This window comes from Polypterus senegalus, chromosome 8 (genome assembly GCF_016835505.1).
Source record: "Polypterus senegalus isolate Bchr_013 chromosome 8, ASM1683550v1, whole genome shotgun sequence".
NCBI lineage: Eukaryota > Metazoa > Chordata > Cladistia > Polypteriformes > Polypteridae > Polypterus > Polypterus senegalus.
In genome coordinates this window covers 165,325,585-165,349,954 of record NC_053161.1, presented here as the reverse complement: position 1 = coordinate 165,349,954, position 24,370 = coordinate 165,325,585, and the positions used below count along the sequence as shown (strand labels likewise).

Sequence of the window (24,370 nt, the reverse complement as noted above, 5' to 3'; positions counted from 1 at the left end):
GAAAACTGATGCCCTCTCCAGAATCTATGACCTCCTGGCTAGGTCTGCCTACCCCTCTATGCTATGTCAATCATGCACTCGCCTTCCGAGCTCATCTAGGTAAACGTCACCATCCTGACGTGAAAGGGGGTGCAGTTACTAACCATATCATCTCTGTTCTCACCTTCAGTGGAGAGAAAACACCCAGTGAGGGAAACTAATTTAGCCCCTTCCTGGCAGAGCCCCATATATATATATATTCTGTCCAAAACAGAACTGAGGGAATTGGGAAAAGGTGGAGGCTTTTCAAGGGGAAGACAGGAAGTGAAGTCAAAGGGGTCGGGCTCATGTAGCTCTTCTGTCATTGGTGCGAGCCCAGACGTGACGTCACAGGGGCTGGAGCCAGCAAGGTCTCCTTCCATTGGCTCGGTCCCAGAAGTGACATCAAGAGGACCAGGTTGAATCTCCCGTGAATGGTATGCAGGCATGGAAGAAAAAGAGTCAGTGCACTCTGCCACATCCCGGTATGTCTCAGAACTGCCCTTACTCATGCCCTTTAGCTGCCTCCCATGCACATGTGTGTGACAATATATATATGTATATGTATGTATAAGGGCGACACGGTGGCGCAGTGGTAGCGCTGCTGCCTCGCAGTTGGGTGACCAAGGTTCGCTTGCCAGGTCCACCCTGCATGGAGTTTGCATGTTCTCCCCGTGTCTGTGTGGGTTTCCTCCGGGTACTTCAGTTTCCTCCCACAGTCCAAAGACATACAGGTTAGGTGCATTGGTGATTCTAAATTGTCACTAGTGTGTGGATGTTTTTTGGATGGATTTTTCCGGTTTCTTTGTGGTGGTGGCGCAGCAACATTGATGGACTGAAAGCCAGAAGTCTACGTGACCATCATCATCAGGTCCTTCCATGAAAACCCTAAATACAAAGAGGACTGTTTGATTTATGTTAGGTAGGTTGCCCAGAGGGGACTGGGCGGTCTCTTGGTCTGGAACCCCTACAGATTTTATTTTTTTCTCCAGCCTTTGGAGTTTTTTTTTGTTTTTTTCTGTCCACCCTGGCCATCGGACCTTACTCTTATTCTCTGTTAATTAATGTTGACTTATGTTTATTTTTTATTGTGTCTTCTATTTTTCTATTCATTTTGTAAAGCACTTTGAGCTACATTTTATTGTATGAATATGTGCTATATAAATAAATGTTGATTGATTGATTGATGTGTGTGCCCTGCGGTGGGCTGGTGCCCTATCCTATGCTTGTTTCCTGCCTTGTACCCTGTGTTGGCTGGGATTGGCTCCAGCAGACCCCCGTGACCCTGTAGTTTGGATATAGCAGGTTGGATAAAGGATGGATGGATGTATAAATGTGTGTGTGTGTGTATATATAAATATATATATAGGTATATAGGTATAGGTGTATATATTTATATACACAAAGTTAGGTTCATAAATATTTGGACAGAGTCAACTTTTTTCTAATTTTGGTTCTGTACATTACCACAATGAATTTTAAATGAAACAACTCAGATTCAGTTGAAGTGCAGACTTTAAGCTTTAATTCAGTGGGTTGAACAAAACGATTGCATAAAAATGTGAGGCAACTAAAGTATTTTTTTTAATACAATCCCTTTATTTCAGGGGCTCAAAAGTAATTGGACAAATTAAATAACTGGAAATAAAATGTTCATTTCTAATACTTGGTTGAAAACCCTTTGCTGGCAATGACAGCCTGAAGTCTTGAACTCATGGACTTCACCAGATGCTCGGTTTCCTCCTTTTTAATGCTCTGCCAGGCCTTTACTGCAGCGGCTTTACTTTCAGTTGCTGTTTGTTTGTGGGCCTTTCTGTCCGAAGTTTAGTCTTCAACAAGTGAAATGCCTGCTCAGTTGGGTTAAGATCAGGTGACTGATTTGGCCATTCAAGAATTTTCCACTTCTTTGCTGTAATAAACTCCTTGGTTGCTTTGGCTGTATGTTTTGGGTCATTGTCCATCTCTATCATGAAACGCCCACCGCCCAATCAATTTGACTGCATTTAGCTGGATTTGAGCAGACAGTATGTCTCTGAACACCTCAGAATTCATTCTGCTGCTTCTGTCCTGTGTCACATCATCAATAAACACTAGTGTCCCAGTGCCACTGGCAGCCATGCACTCCCAAGCCATCACACTGTGCCTCCATTGTGTTTTACAGATGATGTTGTATGCTTTGGATAATGAGCTGTTCCACGTCTTCTCCATACTTTTTCTTGCCATCATTCTGGTAGAGGTTGATCTTGATGTCATCTGTCCAAAGAATGTTTTTCCAGAACTGTGCTGGCTTTTTTAGATGTTCTTTAGCAAAGTCCAATCTAGCCTTTCTATTCTTGAGGCTTATGAGTGGCTTGTACCTTGCAGTGCACCCTCTGTATTTACTTTCATGCAGTCTTCTCTTTATGGTAGACTTGGATATCGATACACTGACCCCCTGGTGAGTGTTGTTCACTTGGTTGGCTGTTGTGAAGGGGTTTCTCTTCACCATGGAAATGATTTTGCGATCATCCACCACTGTTGTCTTCTGTGGACGTCCAGGGGCCTCATGTATAACGCCGTGCATAGAACTCGCACTATAACATGAAATAAGCACAAAAGCTGAAATGTGTTTACGCACAGAAAAATCCAGATGCAGGAATCTGTGCGTACTCCAACTTCCACGTTCTTCCACTACATAAATCCCGATCAGCGTGAAAACTAACGCTCGTGCACGCGCATTTTGTAACGCCCCAAATCCTCCCAGAATTACGCCTCTTTGAATATGCAAATCAATACAAAATCGCCCTTAAGCTCAGCCTTCTGTGAAAAGACAATGGGAAAAGCACGGGGAAAATATAAAAATTTCAGCGAATACCAAGTGGAGGCAAAGGAAAAACATACAATTTGTTCAAATAAACCGTGGTATAATCAACAAAAGGAAGTTGACCGAGTGACATAGCGTGTTGGAGAAACTTAAATGCTCACATCCACAAAATCGCGCAGTGCCGGAAATAAAAAAGAAGTCACATATCAAAGTCGCTGTGAAAAGAAGAGTTGTAAGCCCACTGTCTGAGTGTCATATGAAGGCTTATTAGGGTACAGAGAAAAAAAGGCACACAGTGGGGAAAAAGCACGAAATGTCAACTTCAATCTCGACATTTCCACTTTAATCACGTAGTTTATTTTGTCATTTAGTAGAACATTATAAACTTCATCTTAAAATCGTTTAATTAACCAGTTTCTCAAAATTACATCGTAATTAAAGTAGCACGTTAAATGCTTTGTTTTGTATTTGATCTTCTATGTGCTGTGTGTGTGTGAATCACTACTTGCTTCTTAAACTGGCTCTCTTCCTCCAACTGGACACAGAGTCCATTACATTCGTGATATTACAGCTCTCTGAATAACTAAAATACTGAGATGTATACGTGATATTATTTTTATGATGATAGGAGTTAAAGCACGTTATTAAACATGGGTTTCACTTCAATGAAATAATTTATTGCAGCAGTACTCGGGGGCGGCTCTAGGCTTGTGGTGGCACTGGGCAGAGGAAGAATCGGTGGCTCCTTCGCCCGCCCTTCAGTAAGGTAGCTTATGCACGGTGGATGGCTACGTCCGTTGCAGACACTGCATAGCCGCCTCGTGCTCATGATACAAGCATTTAACTTTTGCCGAAATTTGTCGCTGTGTTTTTAGCTGTGTTGTTATTTTCTCTTTCTGTTTTATATTCAATACTAGACATTAAGCCCGTTACAATAACGTAATAAAATAAGTAGTGCATAAACATTAGTAGGACCAGTCTATATTAAATGGCAAGGACCTTGACCTCATTCTGTTTCTTGTCTTAATTTTTTTTTGTCAAAAATATTTTTGCAAGAAGCCTAAAGTAAAATAATAATAAAAATAATATAGAAATCTATGTCAATACAGTAAGTATAATTAATATTGCCTTAGTGTAAACCTTTGTAACAATCTGTAATACACAATATCTGAAGAAGATATTTAGGAAAAATTTTCTATTTTTTTACCTCATGAAATCTTTCTATAAAATTTCATTATAGACAACATTTCTTGTAAATATTCTGTCCGAGTTTGGCAACAGTTTGCCTTGTTCTGGACGATCTACAACCTTGACAGCAACATCTGGAAAACTTCTAACTCTTGATAATGCAACATATAACTGACCGTGGCTGAATACTGGTTCTGGCAAGTAAATGGCAACCTTTTGTAAGGTTTGCTCTTCTGAGTCTCTCTCTTTTTGCGTTTTTCTGACGCTCATTTTCTTTTTCTTCAATCGATCCATTTGTTCATATTTTTATATATTTTTTTGTCTTTCAGCCTTTATTTTGTTGATGTTTACTTGTTGAGCTGACCGTTCTTCCAGGAGATGTTACTTATATAGGATTTGATTGTCTGTGTCTCTTGTCCTACTTGACGTGTACTTTTTTTTTTTTGGGTGGCATGTTGTTAGTAGATATGTCCGTAATATTTTCTCTTACAGTAATACTGGCTTGTATGTGGCTGTACTATGTGTCAGTGTATTGTGTGCCTTTAAATTTCTCTGACAGTAATACTGGCTTTGATGTCCATAAAATGACTTCAGTTTTCTGTCACAACAGTGGGCAATCAGCAGAGTGTCCCCAGCAACTGATGTTATGTGTGGCGTGCAGTTGATAATCGTGACTGTGTCGTCTCCCCAGCAAGTACTGTGCAGATCCCCAGGAAGTATTTTAATCTGTGCTGGCATGTAGCTGATTATTGTATGTGTGGCATCTCCCCAGCAACGGATCTTATGTGCGCGGCCGCGACTACCTAATCAGCACTCTCCCAGCAATTATGTCTTTTATTTGCTTATCATGCGCTGCCGCGGCAAGGCCATTCACTGTGTGCCCAGCTTCCAGTGTGTGTGCGACCAAGGTGCCGTGCGCATGGGTGGGGCATGGTGTGATGTGCCGACCCCGCACATGCGCACTTCACCAAAAGACACAAACACGGACACTTGGACGCACACAGGGCTTTTATTAAAGAGGATAAGATATATTGGCGTAGCCGCCACTGCAGTCCTTGCTTTTCTTTCCCCAAATACCCGATCACCACACAATCGGCTCTGTAATAGAAGTTAAGCCATCTGTAAGCTTAGAGCGCCGATTCTTCAAAACGTTTAAGGAACATTGAAATATCTTCGTAGTACATGTTTAATTATTCTATCCTTCACGACACTCCCAGTGAAGAATATAGATTATTGTTTTATCTGTATAATATAATAAACATATTTTGCTGCATTTTACCTTAAAAATGATATCGTCATCATACAGTGCATCTGGAAAGTATTCACAGCGCATCACTTTTTCCACCTTTCGTTATGTTACAGCCTTATTCCAAAATGGATTAAATTCATTTTTTCCTCAGAATTCTACACACAACACCCCATAATGACAACATGAAAAAAGTTTACTTGAGGTTTTTGCAAATTTATTAAAAATAAAAAAACTGAGAAATCCCATGTACATAAGTATTCACAGCCTTTACTCAATACTTTGTCGATGCACCTTTGGCAGCAATTCCAGCCTCAAGTCTTTTTGAATATGATGCCACAAGCTTGGCACACCTATCCTTGGCCAGTTTCGCCTATTCCTCTTTGCAGCACATCTCAAGCTCCATCAGGTTGGATGGGAAGCGTCGGTGTACAGCCATTTTAAGATCTTTCCAGAGATGTTCAATCGGGTTCAAGTCTGGGCTCTGGCTGGGCCACTCAAGAACATTCACAGAGTTGTCTTGAAGCCACTCCTTTGATATCTTGGCTGTGTGCTTAGGGTCGTTGTCCTGCTGAAAGATGAACCGTCGCCCCAGTCTGAGGTCAAGAGCGCTCTGGAGCAGGTTTTCATCCAGGATGTCTCTGTACATTGCTGTAGTCATCTTTCCCTTTATCCTGACTAGTCTCCCAGTTCCTGCCGCTGAAAAACATCCCCACAGCATGATGCTGCCACCACCATGCTTCACTGTAGGGATGGTATTGGCCTGGTGATGAGCGGTGCCTGGTTTCCTCCTGATTGGTGGATTGCTGCAGAGATGGTTATCCTTCTGGAAAGTTCTCCTCTCTCCAAAGAGGACCTGACAGAGTGACCATCGGGTTCTTGGTCACCTCCCTGACTAAGGCCCTTCTCCCCCAATTGCTCAGTTTAGATGGCCGGCCAGCTCTAGGAAGAGTCCTGGTGGTTTCGAACTTCTTCCACTTACGGATGATGGAGGCCACTGTGCTCATTGGGACCTTCAAAGCAGCAGAAATTTTTCTGTAACCTTCTCCAGATTTGTGCCTCAAGACAATCCTGTCTTGGAGGTCTACAGACAATTCCTTTGACTTCATGCTTGGTTTGTGCTCTGACATGAACTGTCAACTGTGGGACCTTCTATAGACAGGTGTGTGCCTTTCCAAATCATGTCCAGTCAACTGAATTTACCACAGGTGGACTCAAATTAAGCTGCAGAAACATCTCAAGGATGATCAGGGGAAACAGGATGCACCTGAGCTCAATTTGGAGCTTCATGGCAAAGGCTGTGAATACTTATGTACATGTGCTTTCTCAATTTTTTTTTCTGCTTAATTGATAAGACATAATGACGGACTTGAACTCACCTGCCCATGAAATAGCCTTTGAGTCAATTTGTCCAATTACTTTTGAGCCCCTGAAATGAAGGGATTGTGTTAAAAAATATGCTTTAGTTGCCTCACATTTTTATTCAATCGTTTTGTTCAACCCACTGAATTGAAGCTGAAAGTCTGCACTTCAACTGCATCTGAGTTGTTTTATTTAAAATTCATTGTCGTGATGTACAGAACCAAAATTAGAAAAAAGTTGTCTCTGTCCAAATATTTATGGACCGAACTGTATATGTTAGTGCCGGGCGGTATGACCAAAATTCTATATCACGGTATTTTTCAAAATTATCCCGGTTTCACGGTATTTTTTTCCCATGCATGAGTGGATGTTAACCACATTTTCCACTACAATTACTGCAGTAGACTGGCTAAGAATAACCTATTCCACTGTCATGAGCACTGTACAAAAAAAAAAACCATTTTAATGTGCACACAAGTATTAATAACACAGGTTTGCATGGCCACATAAAGTGACAGTTTTCAAGGGGGTGGCACTAATGAGGAGAAGGAATTGCATTGCATGACAGATGCAGTAAAAATACAGAACCTTTTTATTGAACAAATTTTGCAAACAACTTAAACTAAAATTTTGACAACATATATTCAACCATCCAAAGAGGCATTTAGACTTAGTAAAATATCCGGAGGTGCTTGTCAAAAGGTATATTGCACTGAACATGTCTTAGAAAAGGTATAAATAGTAAATATTTTCTGTAAACCAACTACACTTTCTGTTAATGTTAACAATCTCTGTCCACTGACACGTTAAAGTGACTTTTTAAACAATCATTAAACTGCATAAAATTGAAACTAATAAATAATAACAATAAAATAAATAATAGTGCAACTTCCAGTAATAATACTATTACTTCAAGACTTCAAGCCCAGGTGCATTATACAGTATTCACCAAATAAAAATAAAATTAAACGAGTGCAACTTGGTGATGACGTCTTTACCAACTGAACCATCTTTTAGGCAAACTGTATTAATATGGACCTTGCTTCAAGCTAAGCTATATACATAAATAATAAAACTGCAACTTGTATTTATAATGCTATTTGTGGTATAGCCCTAAGGAATAGTATTAGGGCCACAGTGAAGAAAAAAACAAACTATATGTCGAGAACAAAGTCGACATGTTAACTTTATTCTCGATATTTCCACTTTAATTTTGCCATTTATGTTGAGATTAAGGTCGACATTTCCATTTTATTTTCATAGTTTATTTTATAATTAAAGTAGAATGTCATAACCTAAACTTCATCTTAAAATAAATGTTTAATTTACTAGATTTTCTCAAACCCCGTCATAAATTAATGCAGTACATTAAATGCTTTGTGTTGTGTTCCCCAACCCAGTTGTTAATCACTGTGCGCTTCTTAAACTGACTTCCTCTACACTAAGAGGAGGCGTAGGCAGCGATCACCGCACAGAATCCATTCACTTCATGATATTCCTGCTCTTTGAAAATTTAGAATGCTAAGATAAATACTTGATATAATTTTCATGATGAAATGTATTAAAGCAGGTATTAAACATGCATGCTGGTGTGGTGGTAGTGCTGCTCCCTCGCAGTAAGGGGTCCCCAGGTGTACGTTCAGTGTAGAGAACTTTATGGCGGGTGTGACGAGGCTCCAAAAAACTGGATGTGTGAATGGGTATCGCACAGGTTTAACTTAAATATTGTGTAAATGTTGGGTTTGTGATCTGGTGGTCGGAGACACGAACACAGAATTCAATGGATGTTCTTCTCAGTGGGCTTTCTTTATTGCATGTGTGCTGTCTGTCTGACGTACCAAACGCTGAGCTCCTATCCTTCCTTTTTCTTTCTCCATCTAACCAATCACCACACTATAAACGTCTTTGTGAAATTAAAACTAGTTATAAACTTAGCCCACAGAGTGTTCAGAACTTAAAAAAAAATCTTTGTTATTATACATATTTAATTATGCCAATCATTCAGGGTTGCAGCCATCCCAGCAAGCATTGTGTGCGAGGCAGGAGCAAATCCTGAACGTGGCGCCAGCACATCTCAGGGTGAATACGAGCAACACATACACTAGCAGGGTCAATACAGCAGAACAAAACCCCACATCCTACGTGACTTTGAAAGGAAACTGAAGCACGCCGAGTAAACCCACCAGAAAAAAAACATGCAAATTCAAGGCAGGGAACACCCGAGACCCCTTTGCTGCAAGGCAGCAGTGCAACCTCCACGCCACCACATGATTAATACCTGCTTTAATGCATTTCATCATGAAAATTATATTAAGTGTTTATCTTAGCATTGTAAATGTTCAGGGAGCAGGAATATCATGAAGTGAATGGATTCTGTGCGGTGAGAACTGCCAGTGCTTCCTTAGTACAAGAGGAAGTCAGTTTAAGAAGCGCATACTGATTTAACATGGCAATGGGAACACTTAGCACAAAGTATTTAATGTGCTACATAACTTATGACGGGGTTTGAGAAAATGTAGTAGATTAAATATTCATTTTAAGATGAAGTTTAGTTTACGATGTTCAACTTTAATCTTGACATAAACGGTGAAAATAAATTAGAAATGTCGAGAATAAAGTCAACATGTCGTCACACTATTACACAGTAACGAGGTACATTGCACAGTATTGAAAAAAATAAAACAAGTACAACTTGGCTTGCAGTATTATCCAGTACAGTATAGAAACAGCATTCACACATTTGAACATAATTGTCCACATCCGACCTTTTAAAACCAAAGTATCTCCAGACAACAGACACGGCATCTTTTTTCGTCAAAGGTTCTTCTGTGTCATCATGTTCAACTTTAGTGTCTGCTACAGCTTCAGCTTCTGAATGCTCTCGGTCCATTTTCACCGCCCAATACCTCCACTAACTCATGTACTCCGTTGCATGCCTGTTTAGTGGTGTAGCAGTGAAAAAGAGCCCCCCTTGAACAGTTTCCCGCTGCGCCACGTTCCGAATGTTGTTTAGGCAATTTAAACCGGTGTTGCAGTGTAAGAAAAATCCATATCATAACGAAAATAAAAAACGGTTTTCGGTATGAACCGGTATACCACCCAGCACTAATATAGATGTGTGTGTGTGTATATATATATATATATATATATATATATATATATATATATATATATATATATCCTCTTTAATAAAACCCCTGTGTGCGTCCAGGTGTCCGTGTGTGTATGTCTTCTGGTGAAGTGCCCATGCGCGGGGTCGCACAGCATGTGTTCAGTCTCTCCCTGTGCAGAGAGAGAGACACACACACACACAGGCGCGCGAGACACACACAGAGGCACGTGTGTGCATTGTTGCAATGTTACTTTTCTTGGTGGTTTATTAAATTATGGATTGTTCAAATGTTTATTTGTTCCCTGTGCTTAAAACTCATTAAAAAAAGAGTTTTTAGCCAGCGGTTCATAGCACTACAGCGCAAACTCTTGCAGTGTTAGTTTTCTCAGTTGTTCAAAGTTTTCTCAGTGTTATTGAATGTTTTTACATTTAGTTTACTATTACGCTATGCATTCTATGGTATAATTAACTATATTTGTGCTTAAAAACTTAAAAATATATATATATTTGCATACAGTTTGTACGGTCTGGAACAGATTAACTGTATTTACATACAATCCTATGGGGGACATTACTTTGGGTTTCGACCAGAGTGTTGGAACGAATTATGGTCATGAACCGAGTTTCCACTGTATTACTGTCAGAGAAAATTACAGGCACACAATACAGTGACGCATATTACAGCCACATACAAGGTCCCTTGCCATTTAATATAGACTGTTCATACAAATGTTTATGCACTACTGTTCTATAACAGGCTTAATGTTTAGTATATGTATATGTATATATATATATTGTCAGGGATGCCAGGGGCCATGACCCGGCCGGGACGCCAGGAGGGACCGGAAGAGGGTCAGAGCCCTGCCTGGATCACGTGGGGTTTGCCTTCCGGGTTGCTTTGGGGGCCACGGGTCAAGGGCATGGAAGCCCTTCCCTGTAGGAGCCCGTGGTCACCGCCAGGAGGCGCCCCAATGCCTTGGGGACTTGTTTCCCCAGCACTCCCGCCACACCAGGAAGTGCTGGGGAAGACTTTGGAGGATGCCCGGAGAGCAGCCGGGAGGACAGCCGACACTTCCGCCACGCTGGGGCGTGGTCAGAGAAGGAATGCCGGGAACACCAGGTGCTCATCCGGGTCGTCTATAAAAGGGGCCGTCTCCATTCATTCGGGGCTGGAGTCGGGTGGAAGTAGGACGAAGCAAGAGGAGTGTGGAGGCGGCCCGAAGAAAGGCATTGTGGCCAGGATTTGGAGGACTATTTGGGGTTTGTGCACGTGACTGGGTCTTTGTGACCATTATTTGGGGGTCTTGGTGACCTTAGTACTGTACATATTCTGTATAATAAACGTGTGGTGGTTTGAAAACAAGATGTCCGCCTGTCTGTGCCCGGGTGGCGTTCACATCTGGCGTAGTCGGCAGGATGCTCCGCCTGTTTCAAGGCGGAGACCTGTTCTAAAAAATAGTGTTGTGGACGGCCCGGTGCAGCAGGGGACCCCACCCACGTACCGCGGGTGCTGCGTGCACACAGCCCCGCGGGGTAAAGGAACCCCACGGACCGCCAGGGGTCCGCAGGAGGGCCGTTATTCCCTGAAGCGGCGGGCGGCGTGCATTGAAGAGTGCAGCGCTCTCCAACGAGCGCGCCGTTGCTGGAGGCGCCCGGGACGGCATGGCGTCCAGAGAGGCCTCGCCGAGGACGTTTCCTCGGTTTGACGGGACCTGGGAGGTGAGTTCCCTGCCTATCGGCAGCCGCCCTTGGGGCCGGGCGTGTGTTTGTTTTCCAGGCAGGGACCTCCAGGATCCGCGCCAGTGGCGGGCGATGCTGGTTTGCGGGCTCCGACAGCACAGCGGCAGCCGCGAGGGCTGCGAGGAGACGCTGCAGCTCGACAGGCGCTGGCAACAGCAAGGCTGCCGGCAAGCACGTCGCCGCCGCAGAAAGGGAGCCAAGATTGCCGCTGACCGGAAGTCCCTCCCCTGACAGGCACGCGATTGGGCGGTGTGTCTTGCGTGCCCGCCGATGACTGTAGAGAGGCGGGACCAGGGAATGTCCATCACGGGCAGGGGAGACCCGATTGGGCCGGAGGAGAAGGCCCACAGGAAGTGGCGGCGCCGGAGGCCGACAGTCAGGTAGGCTCAGCCGGTTAACTTCCTGTCTTTGCCGGCTGCTTTGGCGGAGCTGGAGGCGTCCCTTCAGCCCGCCGGGCAGCGTGTGTTGCAGGTGCTATGTGCCCTCCGGGCTGAGGTGCTGGTACTGGAGAGGAAGGCGCTCGCGGCGCTGAGAACGTTTCAATCGACAACGGGACGGCGCAACGCTGGAATCTCCAGCCGGAGAGGTACGGCGGAGACGGTGAGTACAGCCGACTCCGTAAAGCATATGGGAGGGGCTGCTGAAAAAGGCTGTGATGACAATGATCAGTTCCGAGTAAGCAGCCCTCCGACAGGAGGCGCCGCTGGCTGTATCTTGGGCGAGGGGAGTCCGAGAGGACGCTGAATGGACACGGGCTGCTAAGTGCCCCGGGTCCTAGCGCCCTCCGCCCCGAGTCGGCTGCGGTCTTGCGCCGCACTATAGGGACGCAGACGGGACAGAGGCGCCTTTTATTCCATAAGGAGTCTCAAACCGTCATGGCGTCCCAGAGTGAAGGGAGGAATAAGAGGCTGGGTGCCGATTCCTCCGATATGAAGGGGACGCAGACGGGACAGGGGCTCGCGTTGGTTAATACGGAGTCGCACACCGTCAAGGCGTCCGAGAGTGAAGGGAGGATTAAGCGGCTGGGTGCCGCTTCCTCCAATATGGTGAGACGCGTTGCTGGGTGCACGTGCGGCTGGCTGCCCTCTGGGAGAGCAGAGGGCAGTCCCTGAGGCAGGCAGAGAGAGAGCAGGCGGTGCCGGCGACTCCATCATCGAGAGGGACACGGAAGCCGCGGAGAGGGTGCCGATCAGGCAAGTGCCGGGTGATTGGAGGGGAACGCTACCGTGCATGGCACGAGCTGGGTGCTTTGGCAGCGGTTCTGCCCCTGTGTTCTCTTTTGTAGGGACGGACCCCGGGCGGGCTGAAGGAACCCCTTCGTGGCGGAACAGCCCTCTGATGTCGGGCCGTCAGCGGAATGTTCTCTCTGCCGGTGCGCAGCTGCGCCACAGCTGGAGGAGCCTACGGGGAACGAGTGGCTCGGACCAAAGGGGCGCGGAGGTTTCGGAGGGGGTGCCGATCGAGGAGGCCCCGGGGTGTCGGTAAAAGGGGGGAGCACAACCTGTGCGAGGCACAGGGATGCACCAAGGGCTGGTGCTCGGATTGTGTCTCCGCCCCTGTCCCTGCTAGGAGTGCGGGGCCGGACCCCGCTATCCTCGAGTGGGGCCCGTTTGGGCTCTGCTGCCCTCGGGGACAGGTCGCCTTGCCCACGAGTGGTCTTCGCTGGCTGTGGGCACTGTCAGGGATGCCAGGGGCCATGACCCGCCGGACGCCAGGAGGGACCGGAAGAGGGTCAGAGCCCTGCCTGGATCACGTGGGGTTTGCCTTCCGGTTGCTTTGGGGCCACGGGTCAAGGGCATGGAAGCCCTTCCCTGTAGGAGCCCGTGGTCACCGCCAGGAGGCGCCCCAATGCCTTGGGACTTGTTTCCCCAGCACTCCCGCCACACCAGGAAGTGCTGGGGGGAAGACTTTGGAGGATGCCCGGAGAGCAGCCGGGAGGACAGCCGACACTTCCGCCACGCTGGGGCGTGGTCAGAGAAGGAATGCCGGGAACACCAGGTGCTCATCCGGTCGTCTATAAAGGGCCGCCTCCATTCATTCGGGCTGGAGTCGGGTGGAAGTAGGACGGCAAGAGGAGTGTGGAGGCGGCCCGAAGAAAGGCATTGTGGCCAGGATTTGGAGGACTATTTGGGGTTTGTGCACGTGACTGGGTCTTTGTGACCATTATTTGGGGGTCTTGGTGACCTTAGTACTGTACATATTCTGTATAATAAACGTGTGGTGGTTTGAAAACAAGATGTCCGCCTGTCTGTGCCCGGGTGGCGTTCACAATATATATATATATAGTAAAAGATGCAACAACAAACAGCATAAAGGTTTGGGGTTTTCCGGCCCTGTATATTGCAGACAATCCACAATTCAATAAATCAAAAGTTGGGTCAAATATAAACAAAACAGTTCATATGCGCTACGCCGTTCTGAGGCGTCGGCGGCCATTTTATAGGGGAGGAGCTGGAAGTGGAGGAATGCTGGGAAGGAACCGTGAGGGAGGATGGGACTGCTGACGTCAGGAAAGATGGCAGAGGAAGGGCGGAAGTACACGTACTGCGGGAAGGCTTATGATGGTGGAGCGTCTCTTTTCCTGGAAGACAAAGGAGAAAGGTTATTACCTCGCCACTTCCTGCCGGCGAACGTCTTCCGAAGCGGTTTAAGGTCAGTCCACGGTCTCCTACTTGCGCGTGCATGACAAAATATTATATATATATTGTAAGATATGGCCAGCCATTCATCCCAGCCAATACCCCCAAGTCGCCAGGTGGACCCCTCTTTGCAGCATGGAGGTCCCCAGAAGACCAGCAGGGCATCATGGACAATGTGGTTTTTATGCACAGCCCTGCTGGATGCCATGGGGGCCACAGGAGGGAGCTGCAGGGAGGACCGAGGGCTTCTTCGTGCCCTGTGACCCAGAGGTTCGTCATAGGAAGAGCGACGGACTTCCGGGTTGAAGAAAAGGACTATTTACCCTGACCTGGAAGGAATAAAGACTTGTGGACTGTTGGGCAGAAACACCTCCGGGTCAGGGAGTATAAAAGGACTGTGGGAGCTCCCAGACGGCGAGCTGAGTTGGGAGGCAGGGTGGCTAAGCGTCTGGGAGTGGAGGATTGGTTTATTGTTTGTTATTGAGTATTGTGGAGAGGAGCATGCTTTGTGCACATAATTATTATAATAACTAATAATTGGACTTTTATCGGGTGTCTGACGTGTAGTCTGAGGGTACAAGGGTGCGAGCAAGCCCTTAATCTGTCACAATATATATATATATATATATATATATAAAGAGAGAGAGAGAGTTCTCAATCTGGAGTGACCTCCATAGAAAACGGAGCTTCCAGTCAAGACAAAATGTACCGAGCTGTTAATTCCTGGAGCGGAGAAAGCTGTCATTGTATCCTTTTTTTGTTTTGGGTGTTTTATGTCATTGAGTGCCTCTTTTCATTGGCAGTTATCAATGGGGACAACCGAACTGGCACCTCTACACTTCCTGAGAGTCCTCTTGTATCTTTCCACCCATCCATGTTAGAGTAGTCAACAACATTTATTGGAAAATGAATGAACCGGTTGACCAAGCAAAAGCCGTACAGCAGCTGGCTGAGCAGTAGAACCATCTGCAGTCCAGCAGACCGAAGTTGAGGAGCACCACAATGGCACGAATATGCACATCTGTGGAAGATGCCAAGATCCAGCCAAACTGTTCACTATAATCTGCTCATGGGACGATGCAGAAACCTACCTGCTGATCTTCGAGCGCACTGCCATTCGCAATGTGCCATTCGACTGGGCACAACTTATTGTGCCACTTTTGTCAGGGGAAGCCCTGCGGCCTTGCTAGCATATGGAAGACCAAGCTGCTGTTGACTAGCTCACAATACTAATACACAATGTATATATCACAGTATAATAATAATAACAATAACACAGTTAAAAGTAATTTCAAATCAAGCATATTTCTCACTTGAATGTTTCTAAAAATGAAAAGTAAAGATGTTAATGAAACAAAGACTTTTCTTTTAAAAATGGACAGGATTCCTGAGGCCTACCACTGCCAGTGTAAATGTTTTGTGTAAGCTGAGAGAAGGAAATTCTTGGGGCGGAGATCTGATGAGTTTTGAAAGGACAATATGAATGGACACTGAACTGTATCACTTGATTAATGGGGCAGGATAAGGAATAAAATTATAAAAATACAATCAATGCAGTTTATTTACTTTGTCCTAAATAGCATTTTATTTTTCAAAAGAGTGACACCATTAACAAGTACCTGCACTGTTTCTACAGGAGTTTGCAAATTGTTCAGGATATCTCAGTTTTTACTTACAATTCAGTAAAAAAAAGTAGCTGGACTATTTCTAAAAAAATGTACGCACCTTCTGTATTTTATTGGGGAATAGGAGAAATCTTGATGAACGATTCAGTGAACGGCCCCCTTTTGTAAAATGTTTAATGCTGCACACTGACATTGTGCTGAATGTCCCCACCTTGTCTTGACATTTTCATATTTTCTGTTATATAATGTGCCATAGAAATGAAAGCTCTCTGTGAATACTTAAAAACATTTTTTTGCACACTAAACAGAGGGTTGTATATCATTTGTTGTTAACTTTACGATATTCATGTGACAACCCACCACAAATATGTCCTCAAAACAATTTCAGTTGTGACCCACAGTTTTAAGAAACACTGCTGTAAAGAGTTCAAACATGGCAGAGAGGCAGGTTATGAGGTGATGATGTGTTTTGGTTTCTTTGCTTTGATCTGATTTTAAAAGTCAGAGAGTTGTTCCTGTAGAGAGCCAGTTTGGTGTCAATTATGGGTTCCGCATTGATTGTAACACATTTCAACACTCAGCCATACCCCAGTGCAGTACTGTGCTTTGTCTAAGACAGAAGTTTGGTGTGGCGTCTGCACCTGTGGTCTTTCAGTTAGGAGCTGATCTAAGAGTGGTTTCTTAGGCGATTCCATTTCCTTTTGTGTTTTTAGTTCTCAACACTGGAAATTATTTTGGAGGCTTTGAAGATTGCGGCGGTGACAAAATTATTTGTCACATTCTGAAAAACAATACAGCATCTCTCCAATGTGAATTCTTGCATGGATGTGAAGAGTACACATTTCATGGAATGGTTTGCCACATTCAGTGTGAATTTGTCTGAGCCTTGTAAAAACACTTGTGATAGCATTATTTCCCATGATCAGAACAACAATATGGCTTCTATCCTTGTGTGAAGTCTAGTGTGGCACTGAAGACTCCTCTTGTGACAGAGATGTTTGCCACATTCCGATCAGCAGAACAGGTTTTCTCCAGCATGGATTCTAGTGTGGATCTGAAAACTACCCTTGTCACGGAAGTGTTTGCCACACTCTGTGCAACAATATGGCTTCTCTCCTGTGTGAATTCTTTTGTGGCTCTGAAGAGATCTTCTGGAACCTAATTGTTTGCCACATTCCAAACAGGAAAAAGGCTTCTCTCCAGTGTGAATTCTTTGGTGGCTCCGAAGACCACTCTTGTGACGGAATTCTTTGCCACACTCTGTACAGCAATATGGCTTCTCTCCTGTGTGAATTCTTTCGTGGCTCTCAAGAGATATCCTGGAACCTAATTGTTTGCCACATTCCAAACAGCAAAAAGGCTTCTCTCCGGTGTGAACTCTCTTGTGGCTCAGAAGATGACTCCTGTTACGGAATTGTTTGCCACACTCTGTGCAGCAATATGACTTCTCGCCTGTGTGAATAATTTGGTGTTTCAGAAGATGATCCCTGCCACGGAATTGTTTGCCACACTCTGTACAGGAATACGGTTTCTCTCCTGTATGAATTCTTTTGTGGATCTGAAGAAGGCTTCTTGATGACAGCTTTTTGCCACATTCCAAACAACAAAAAGGTTTCTCTCCAGTGTGAATTTTTTTGTGGCTCCGAAGACCACTCCTGTGACGGAATTCTTTGCCACACTCTGTACATGAATACGGCTTCTCTCCCGTGTGAATTCTTTTGTGGCTCTGAAGAGATATCCTGGAACCTAATTGTTTGCCACATTCCAAACAGCAATATGGCTTGTCTCCTGCGTGAATTCTTTTGTGGCCCAGAAGATGATCATTGCCATGGAATTGTTTGCCACACTCTGTACAGGAATACGGCTTCTCTCCTGTGTGAATTCTTTTGTGCGTTTGAAAAAGGCTTCTTGATGAAAACTTTTTGCCACATTCCAAACAGCAAAAAGGCTTGTCTCCAGTGTGAATTCTTTTGTGGCTCCAAAGACCACTCCTGTGACGGAATTGTTTGTCACACTCTGTACAGGAGTATGGCTTCTCTCCTGTGTGAATTCGTTTGTGTTTCACAAGCTGACTACTGACTCTGAAGTGTTTGCCACACTCTGTACAGCAATAAGGCTTCTCTCCTGTGTGAATTCTTTTGTGGATCATAAGGTGACTAGTGAGACGGAATTGTTTGCCACACTCTGTACAGGAATATGGCTTCTCTCCAGTGTGGATTCTTTTGTGGATCTGAAGGTGGCTACTTCTTGAAAACTCTTTGCCACATTCCAAACAGCAATATTGCTTCTCTCTAGTGTAAATTCTTTTGTAGCGCTGAAGAGCACTTCTCTGATAGAACCGATTTCCATATTCAGAACAACAGTGAGGTTTGTCCCCTGTAAGAAATTTAAAATGAAAATAAGATTTTAGTTTTCTTGTCACTGATTAAATAAATTCAGGTTGGAATTATGAACAGCCATGCAATCAAACTTAAGTTTCCATGTGAAAAGGAACCCAACTTCATAATTTTCCTTTTTTTATTACAATAACTCACCACATCAGCAGAACGACTGGAGCCAACAGGTTGAAATAAGTAAACTAAATAGGTGAAGTGTGAGAGTTGAACTGACAAGAGTTACATCCACATTTTATTATTACATTACAGAACTGCCTCACCGTTTTGTCATCAGACTTAAAATAGTATTCAAAATTATATGTTCTAATTGTATGAAATTGAGATAAAAAGTGATCATCTTCAGTTAATACATTACTGAAAAGAGCTTAATTTGTAAAATAGGGTGCTATGCAGAACAGTTGAGGGAATGCTGGCACACGCATGTTGCTGCCACTCCTCCCTGTTAACAACATTTTTCGTTACAATTCATTTTGAACCTTGCACGTTTTGCACTTCTTTCACTTTCTCTTACTGTATTTATAATACTTCTTGAATGCAATTGATTACTTTTTGGATTGAATGAGTTTGCAGCCTCAGAGACAATGGATTTGAATCTTTCTGTCGTTCACTGGATGAAACTTTCTTTTGACTGCCAGCTCCTGCCTGATGCCTGATTTTTTGCATCATGGAGATCTAGGAACTGGAAATGTTCTGCTTTCTTAATTAAAATGGATATACTGGAATGCTGTTGATGTCTTCTATATGTACTTGAACTGAAGGAATGATCTGATGTTCACAATCACCAGGCTTTCAGGACTATTGCAATCACACCTGGAAAAAATACAGTTATATGTATAAGATTATATCTTATGAACAGTTGTAATTATCGTCATGCACATCTTATAATATCTCCTACTTTTTTAATGGCCAATGCTGTGCTGCTTAACACTAGAGTCCCTGAAGCCTAAGAAAAAACTTTTAACCCTGCCCCACGTTAAATTCCTTTGCACCTCTCCATCAGTGACTTTTGTGTTGCAAATGTGTCAATCAGCACAAGCAGCAAGCAACCTGGTATCTGATCTCCACCACCCACCACCACTGCTCAAGTCGCAAAGAAGATTCTCACTGCTTAAGGATGTTTTGATCTGGGAGTGAGATGCCTGGAATTTGTACAAGGTAAAACATATATCATCATTTGGAATACATATATTTTGTGTGTGTTCCGTGTCTACAACAATCTATGTAAATACATAGCGAAAATAGAAATGTTTTTCATGTCTCTCTATTATAATAAAAAAAATCTTGGGACAAGACATGACTTTTTGGAATGAAGTCCGGTGAGACCGAGACTTTTAACAAGAGATTTGTTCAAGTCACGCCCTACTTACAACTATTTTCAAACAAGACCACAGTCATGTAACCTCTCAGTCGTGTGAATGCTTTTGGCAGGCAGACTTCCTGTGCGCTCAGCTCTTATAAATTTTATCAGGACAATAATTTTAAACGATCAAGATGACATGTCAACGACTAAGCGAAGAAGGAAGAGCAGCGCGTCGAAGAGAAACCCAAAAACATTGGAGAGAAAAGAATGCAAAAAAAAGAATAATAATAATCTATGTGCAAATTCTGAAAATAAAGAAAGTAATGATCAGCCCGGATCAAGTGGAACTGAAAACTTTGCAGGTCCAATCGGGGTCAGAAATAAAAGACAAAGAGTAGAAGACAAAGTAGAACTTCATAAAGACGTTCAAAAATGTTGGGGCGATACACATGTAGAAATAATAAAAGGAGTGGAATTCGAAAGGCTAAAAAAAATGTTGGTGTGATACACATGCAGAGCAGGTTAGAGTTTAGTTTATATAGTAGTAAAATTCAAAAGTATCAAAAAACTGATAGTAAAGATCGCATTAGCACAAACAAACAAAGATTATTACTCGGTGAAATAACGGAACAGCGAAAAGAGATTGAATATATGGACATAGGCGATATGTCAGAAGTATGTAGATATTGTTCGGCTTTAAAGTTTAAGTAGATCGTCTAATTCGTGTTGCCATCAGGGAAAAGTAGTGTTTCTTCCCAATGAAGAGGCATATCTGCGAGAATTAAAAGATTTGTTGTTTGGTGAAATTGAAATCCACAAACACTACAGGCAAAATATCCGAATCTACAATAATCTGTTCGCGTTCGAATCACTCAATGCTCAAAACATAGATTTACACGATTCAGGACCATATTCTAGGACAATCTGTGGTCCTGCAACAATTAAAGAAAAGACAAGTTTAAGTTAGAAGAAACCACAATTCGGTCAGGTTTATATTTTTGATCATGGAGAAGCAATGCAACATAGAATTGAAAGTGGCTCTAAAATCCGTACTGACCCCTACTCTCTTTTCTGTTTCTTTTTCCGGTTTTTCCGCCTGCGCCACCACCACCTACTCAAAGCTTCATGATGCTCCAACGATGATGGATGGATTAAAAGGCAGAAGTCTACGTGACCATCATCTTCATCAAGTCCTTCCGTGAGAACCCTAAATCCAAAGAGGACTGTTTCATTTATGTTAGGTAGAATGCCCAGAGGGGACTGGGTGGTCTCATGGTCTGGAATCCCTACAGATTTTATTTTTTCTCCAGCCGTCTGGAGTTTTTTTGTTTTTTCTGTCCCCCCTGGCCATTGGACCTTACTCTTATTCGATGTTAATTAATGTTGATTTATTTTGTTTTATAATTGTGTCTTTCATTTTTCTATTCTTTAATATGTAAAGCACTTTGAGCTACTGTTTGTATGAAAATGTGCTATATAAATAAAATGTTGTTGTTGTTGTTGTATTAGAAATTCTACAGCCAATAATAGATACAAATCCATACGTCCAAAAGTATCGCACTTTACATGAAATTTATTTGAAAAACACAGAGAAAGAAATTTTCTTGGATTTCAATATGAATGCGAAAGATCATGCTCGCAATATATAATAAACCAACAGCGATAATTATTTCAAAAGACACGAGATATCAAAGACAGAGTAGATATTCGTGTTTATCCAAAAGAACAGTACAATTCAAAAGGAGATCTTGCTATGCCATTCGTATTAAAACGTTAACAGTTTCCCGTGAAATTAGCTTTTACTATAACAATTAACAAATCACAGGGACAAACATTCAAAAAAGTTGGTTTATTTATTACAGAGAAAGAGACGATTTTCACTCACATGTTGCGTTGTCACAATGTAAGTCCAAACACGGAATCAAAATTCAATGCGATCTTGAAGTTAATTCCAAATATTGTTTTTCTGAAGTTTTACAGTAAAAGTGAAAATAATGCATATGTAACAATTCCCATGAAAATAACAATCTCTTTGAGTTGTATATCCGGTAAAGCAAACCTGGGGGTTGGTGAGCGAAGCGAGCAGGGGGCGGAGCCCTGTAGTTTTAGTAATAATTGACAAAATGTAGACATGAAGACTGACATCCAAAAATCAAATAAACACTTTCACTAAAGGTACAAGTATAACAAACCAAATGCGCTTTTATGCAAGAATATCATAGAAAAATAAATTGAGTTAGGGTACAATGCTGATGTGATCTCTTGGATGGTACAGCGGTAAGAACTGCAGACTCATAATCAGGTTGCCTCCCAGCATAACCATTTTGTGTAGTGAGCTACTCGTATTCTTAATACTGTACAATAAAAACATGCATGTGATTTGCATCTGTAACCGCCGGTGTAAATTTATGGTACTTGTAAAAGTTAGCCTTTTTTTCAGTTTTATTCTCTCAGGCACATTCATGCTCCCACATCACCCCTATCAGACACAACCCTCAATCTGACTCTGTTTTCAGATAAAGACGTGGTATAACAAACCTCTTTATTTGAAAACTGTGTCGGAGCTTGAGAGTGAATGAGACTGGGACTGGGAAAACTGGACGTGGATGTGAGTGGTGTATGTGACTGGAAATAACATTGGAACACTCTAGGTGAGAACAGGCCATTCAGCCCAACAAAGCTCACCTGTCCTATCCACTTATTTCTTCCAAAAAAACATGAAGTTGAGTTTTGAAAGTCACTAAAATCTTAATGTCTACCACACTATTTAGTCGCTTATTTCAAGTGTCTATCGTTCTTTGTGTAAAGAAAAACTTTCTAATGTTTGTGTGAAATTTACCCTTAACAAGTTTCCAACTGTGTCCCCGTGTTCTTGATGAACTCAATTTAAAATAACAGTTCGATCCACTGTACTAATTCACTTTATAATTTTAAACCCTTCAATCATGTCTCCTCTTAATCTTCTTTTATAAAGGCTCAGCTCTTTTAATCTTCCCTCATAACTCATCCCCTGTAGCCAAGGATTCAGCCTAGTCGCTCTTCTCTGACCTTTTCTAGCTCTGCTATGTCCTTTTTGTAGCCTGGAGACCAAAACTGCACACAGGACTCCAGATGAGACCTCACCAGTGGGTTATAAAGCTTGAGCAGAACCTCCTGTGACTTGTACTCCACACATCAAGGCGCTATATAACCTGACATTCTGTTAGCCTTCTTAATGGCTTTTGAACACTGTTGGGAAGTCGATAGCTTAGAGTCCACAATGACTCCTAAATTCTTCTCATAAGGTGTACTCTCGATTTTCCGACCGCCCATTGTGTATTCAAACCTAATATTTTTACTTCCTTTGTGTAATACTTTACATTTACTGACATTAAATTTCATCTTCCACAAATCTGCCCAAGCCTGTATGATGTCCAAGGCCATCCATCCATCCATCCATTTTCTAACCCGCTGAATCCGAATACAGGGTCACGGGGGTCTGCTGGAGCCAATCCCAGCCAACACAGGGCACAAGGCAGGAACCAATCCTGGGCAGGGCGCCAACCCACCGCAGGACACACACAAACACACCAAGCACACACACTAGGGTCAATTTAGAATCGCCAATCCACCTAACCTGCATGTCTTTGGATTGTGGGAGGAAACCGGAGCGCCCGGAGGAAACCCACGCAGACACGGGAGAACATGCAAACTCCACACAGGGAGGACCCGGGAAGCGAACCCGGGTCTCCTAACTGCGAGGCAGCAGCGCTACCCACTGTGCCACCGTGCCGCCCACCCAAGGCCATCTGTAATGATATAATGGATTCCAAATTATCTGCTAATCCACTTATCTTGGTATCATCTGCAAACTTAACCAGCTTGTTACTTATATTCCTATCTAAATCATTTATATATATTAAAAATAGCAGCGGCCCTAACACTGACCCCTGCTGGTCACCACTCTTAACATCGGCCAGTTCTGATGAGGTTCCTCACACCATCACCATCTGCTTCCTGTGTCTGAGCCAATTCTGTACCCATCTAAAAACATCACCCTGATCTCCCACTTCTTTTAACTTGATGCCCAACATCTCATTAGTTGTTAAATGCTTTCTGAAAGTCCAGATAAATAATATCATAAGCTCCACTTTGATAGTATCCTTTTGTTGCCTCCTCATAGAATTCCAGCATGTTAGTAAAACACGACCTCCCTCATTTAAACCCATGCTGACTGTTCAGAATAACTCCTGTCCTTGTCATGTGTTGCTCAATCTTATCCTTAATAATTCCTTCCATTAATTTTCCTGTGATGCTTGTTAAGCTTACTGGCCTACAGTTGCTTGGATCTGCCCTGTCACCCTTTTTATACAATGGGATGATATTTGCCATTTTCCAGTCCTCTGGAATCTCTCCAGTGCTCAGTGACTTCCTAAAAATATGTGTCAAGGGTTTATATATGTACTCACTAGCCTCCTTAAGAACTTGAGGGTAAATATTATCTGGGCCTGGTGATTTGTTTGATTTCATCTTATTTAATCTGAGCAGCACTTCTCCCTCTACAATTTCCAAATCCCTCAGTACCTCCTTAGTAATCACGTTTACCTCTGGCAGGTTATCCACTTGCTCACTTGTAAACACCTCAGAAAAATGTAAGTTTAGGGCATCTGCTATTTCATTGTCTGTATCTTTTAATTCCCCTTTACTATTTCTGATGAACTTGACCTCCTCCTTAACTGTTCTTTTACTACTAAAATACTGAAAGAATCTCTTAGGGTCTTCTTTCGCCTTATCTGCTATATTCCTCTCCAACTGTCTTTTAGCCTCCCTGATATCCTTCTTAATGGTTGCCCTCATGTTCTCATATGCTCTACGATTCACTTTGCAGTCATTAGTCTTATATGCCTTATAAAGCAGTTTTTTCCTTTGCAACTTCTTTTTGAAATCTTTATTATTCCACCA

At 43.1% G+C, this 24,370-nt stretch overlaps 1 protein-coding gene across 1 annotated transcript in view; it reads right to left on the bottom strand.

The window, feature by feature from the left end:
* Positions 1–24,370, bottom strand: part of LOC120534680 (zinc finger protein 836-like) — a 156,723-nt gene that overhangs the window by 71,873 nt on the left and 60,480 nt on the right. The window contains exon 4 of the mRNA XM_039762271.1: positions 16,748–18,109. Within this exon, the coding sequence (XP_039618205.1) occupies positions 16,748–18,109 (1,362 nt within the window). The remainder of the gene's footprint in view (positions 1–16,747; positions 18,110–24,370) is intronic.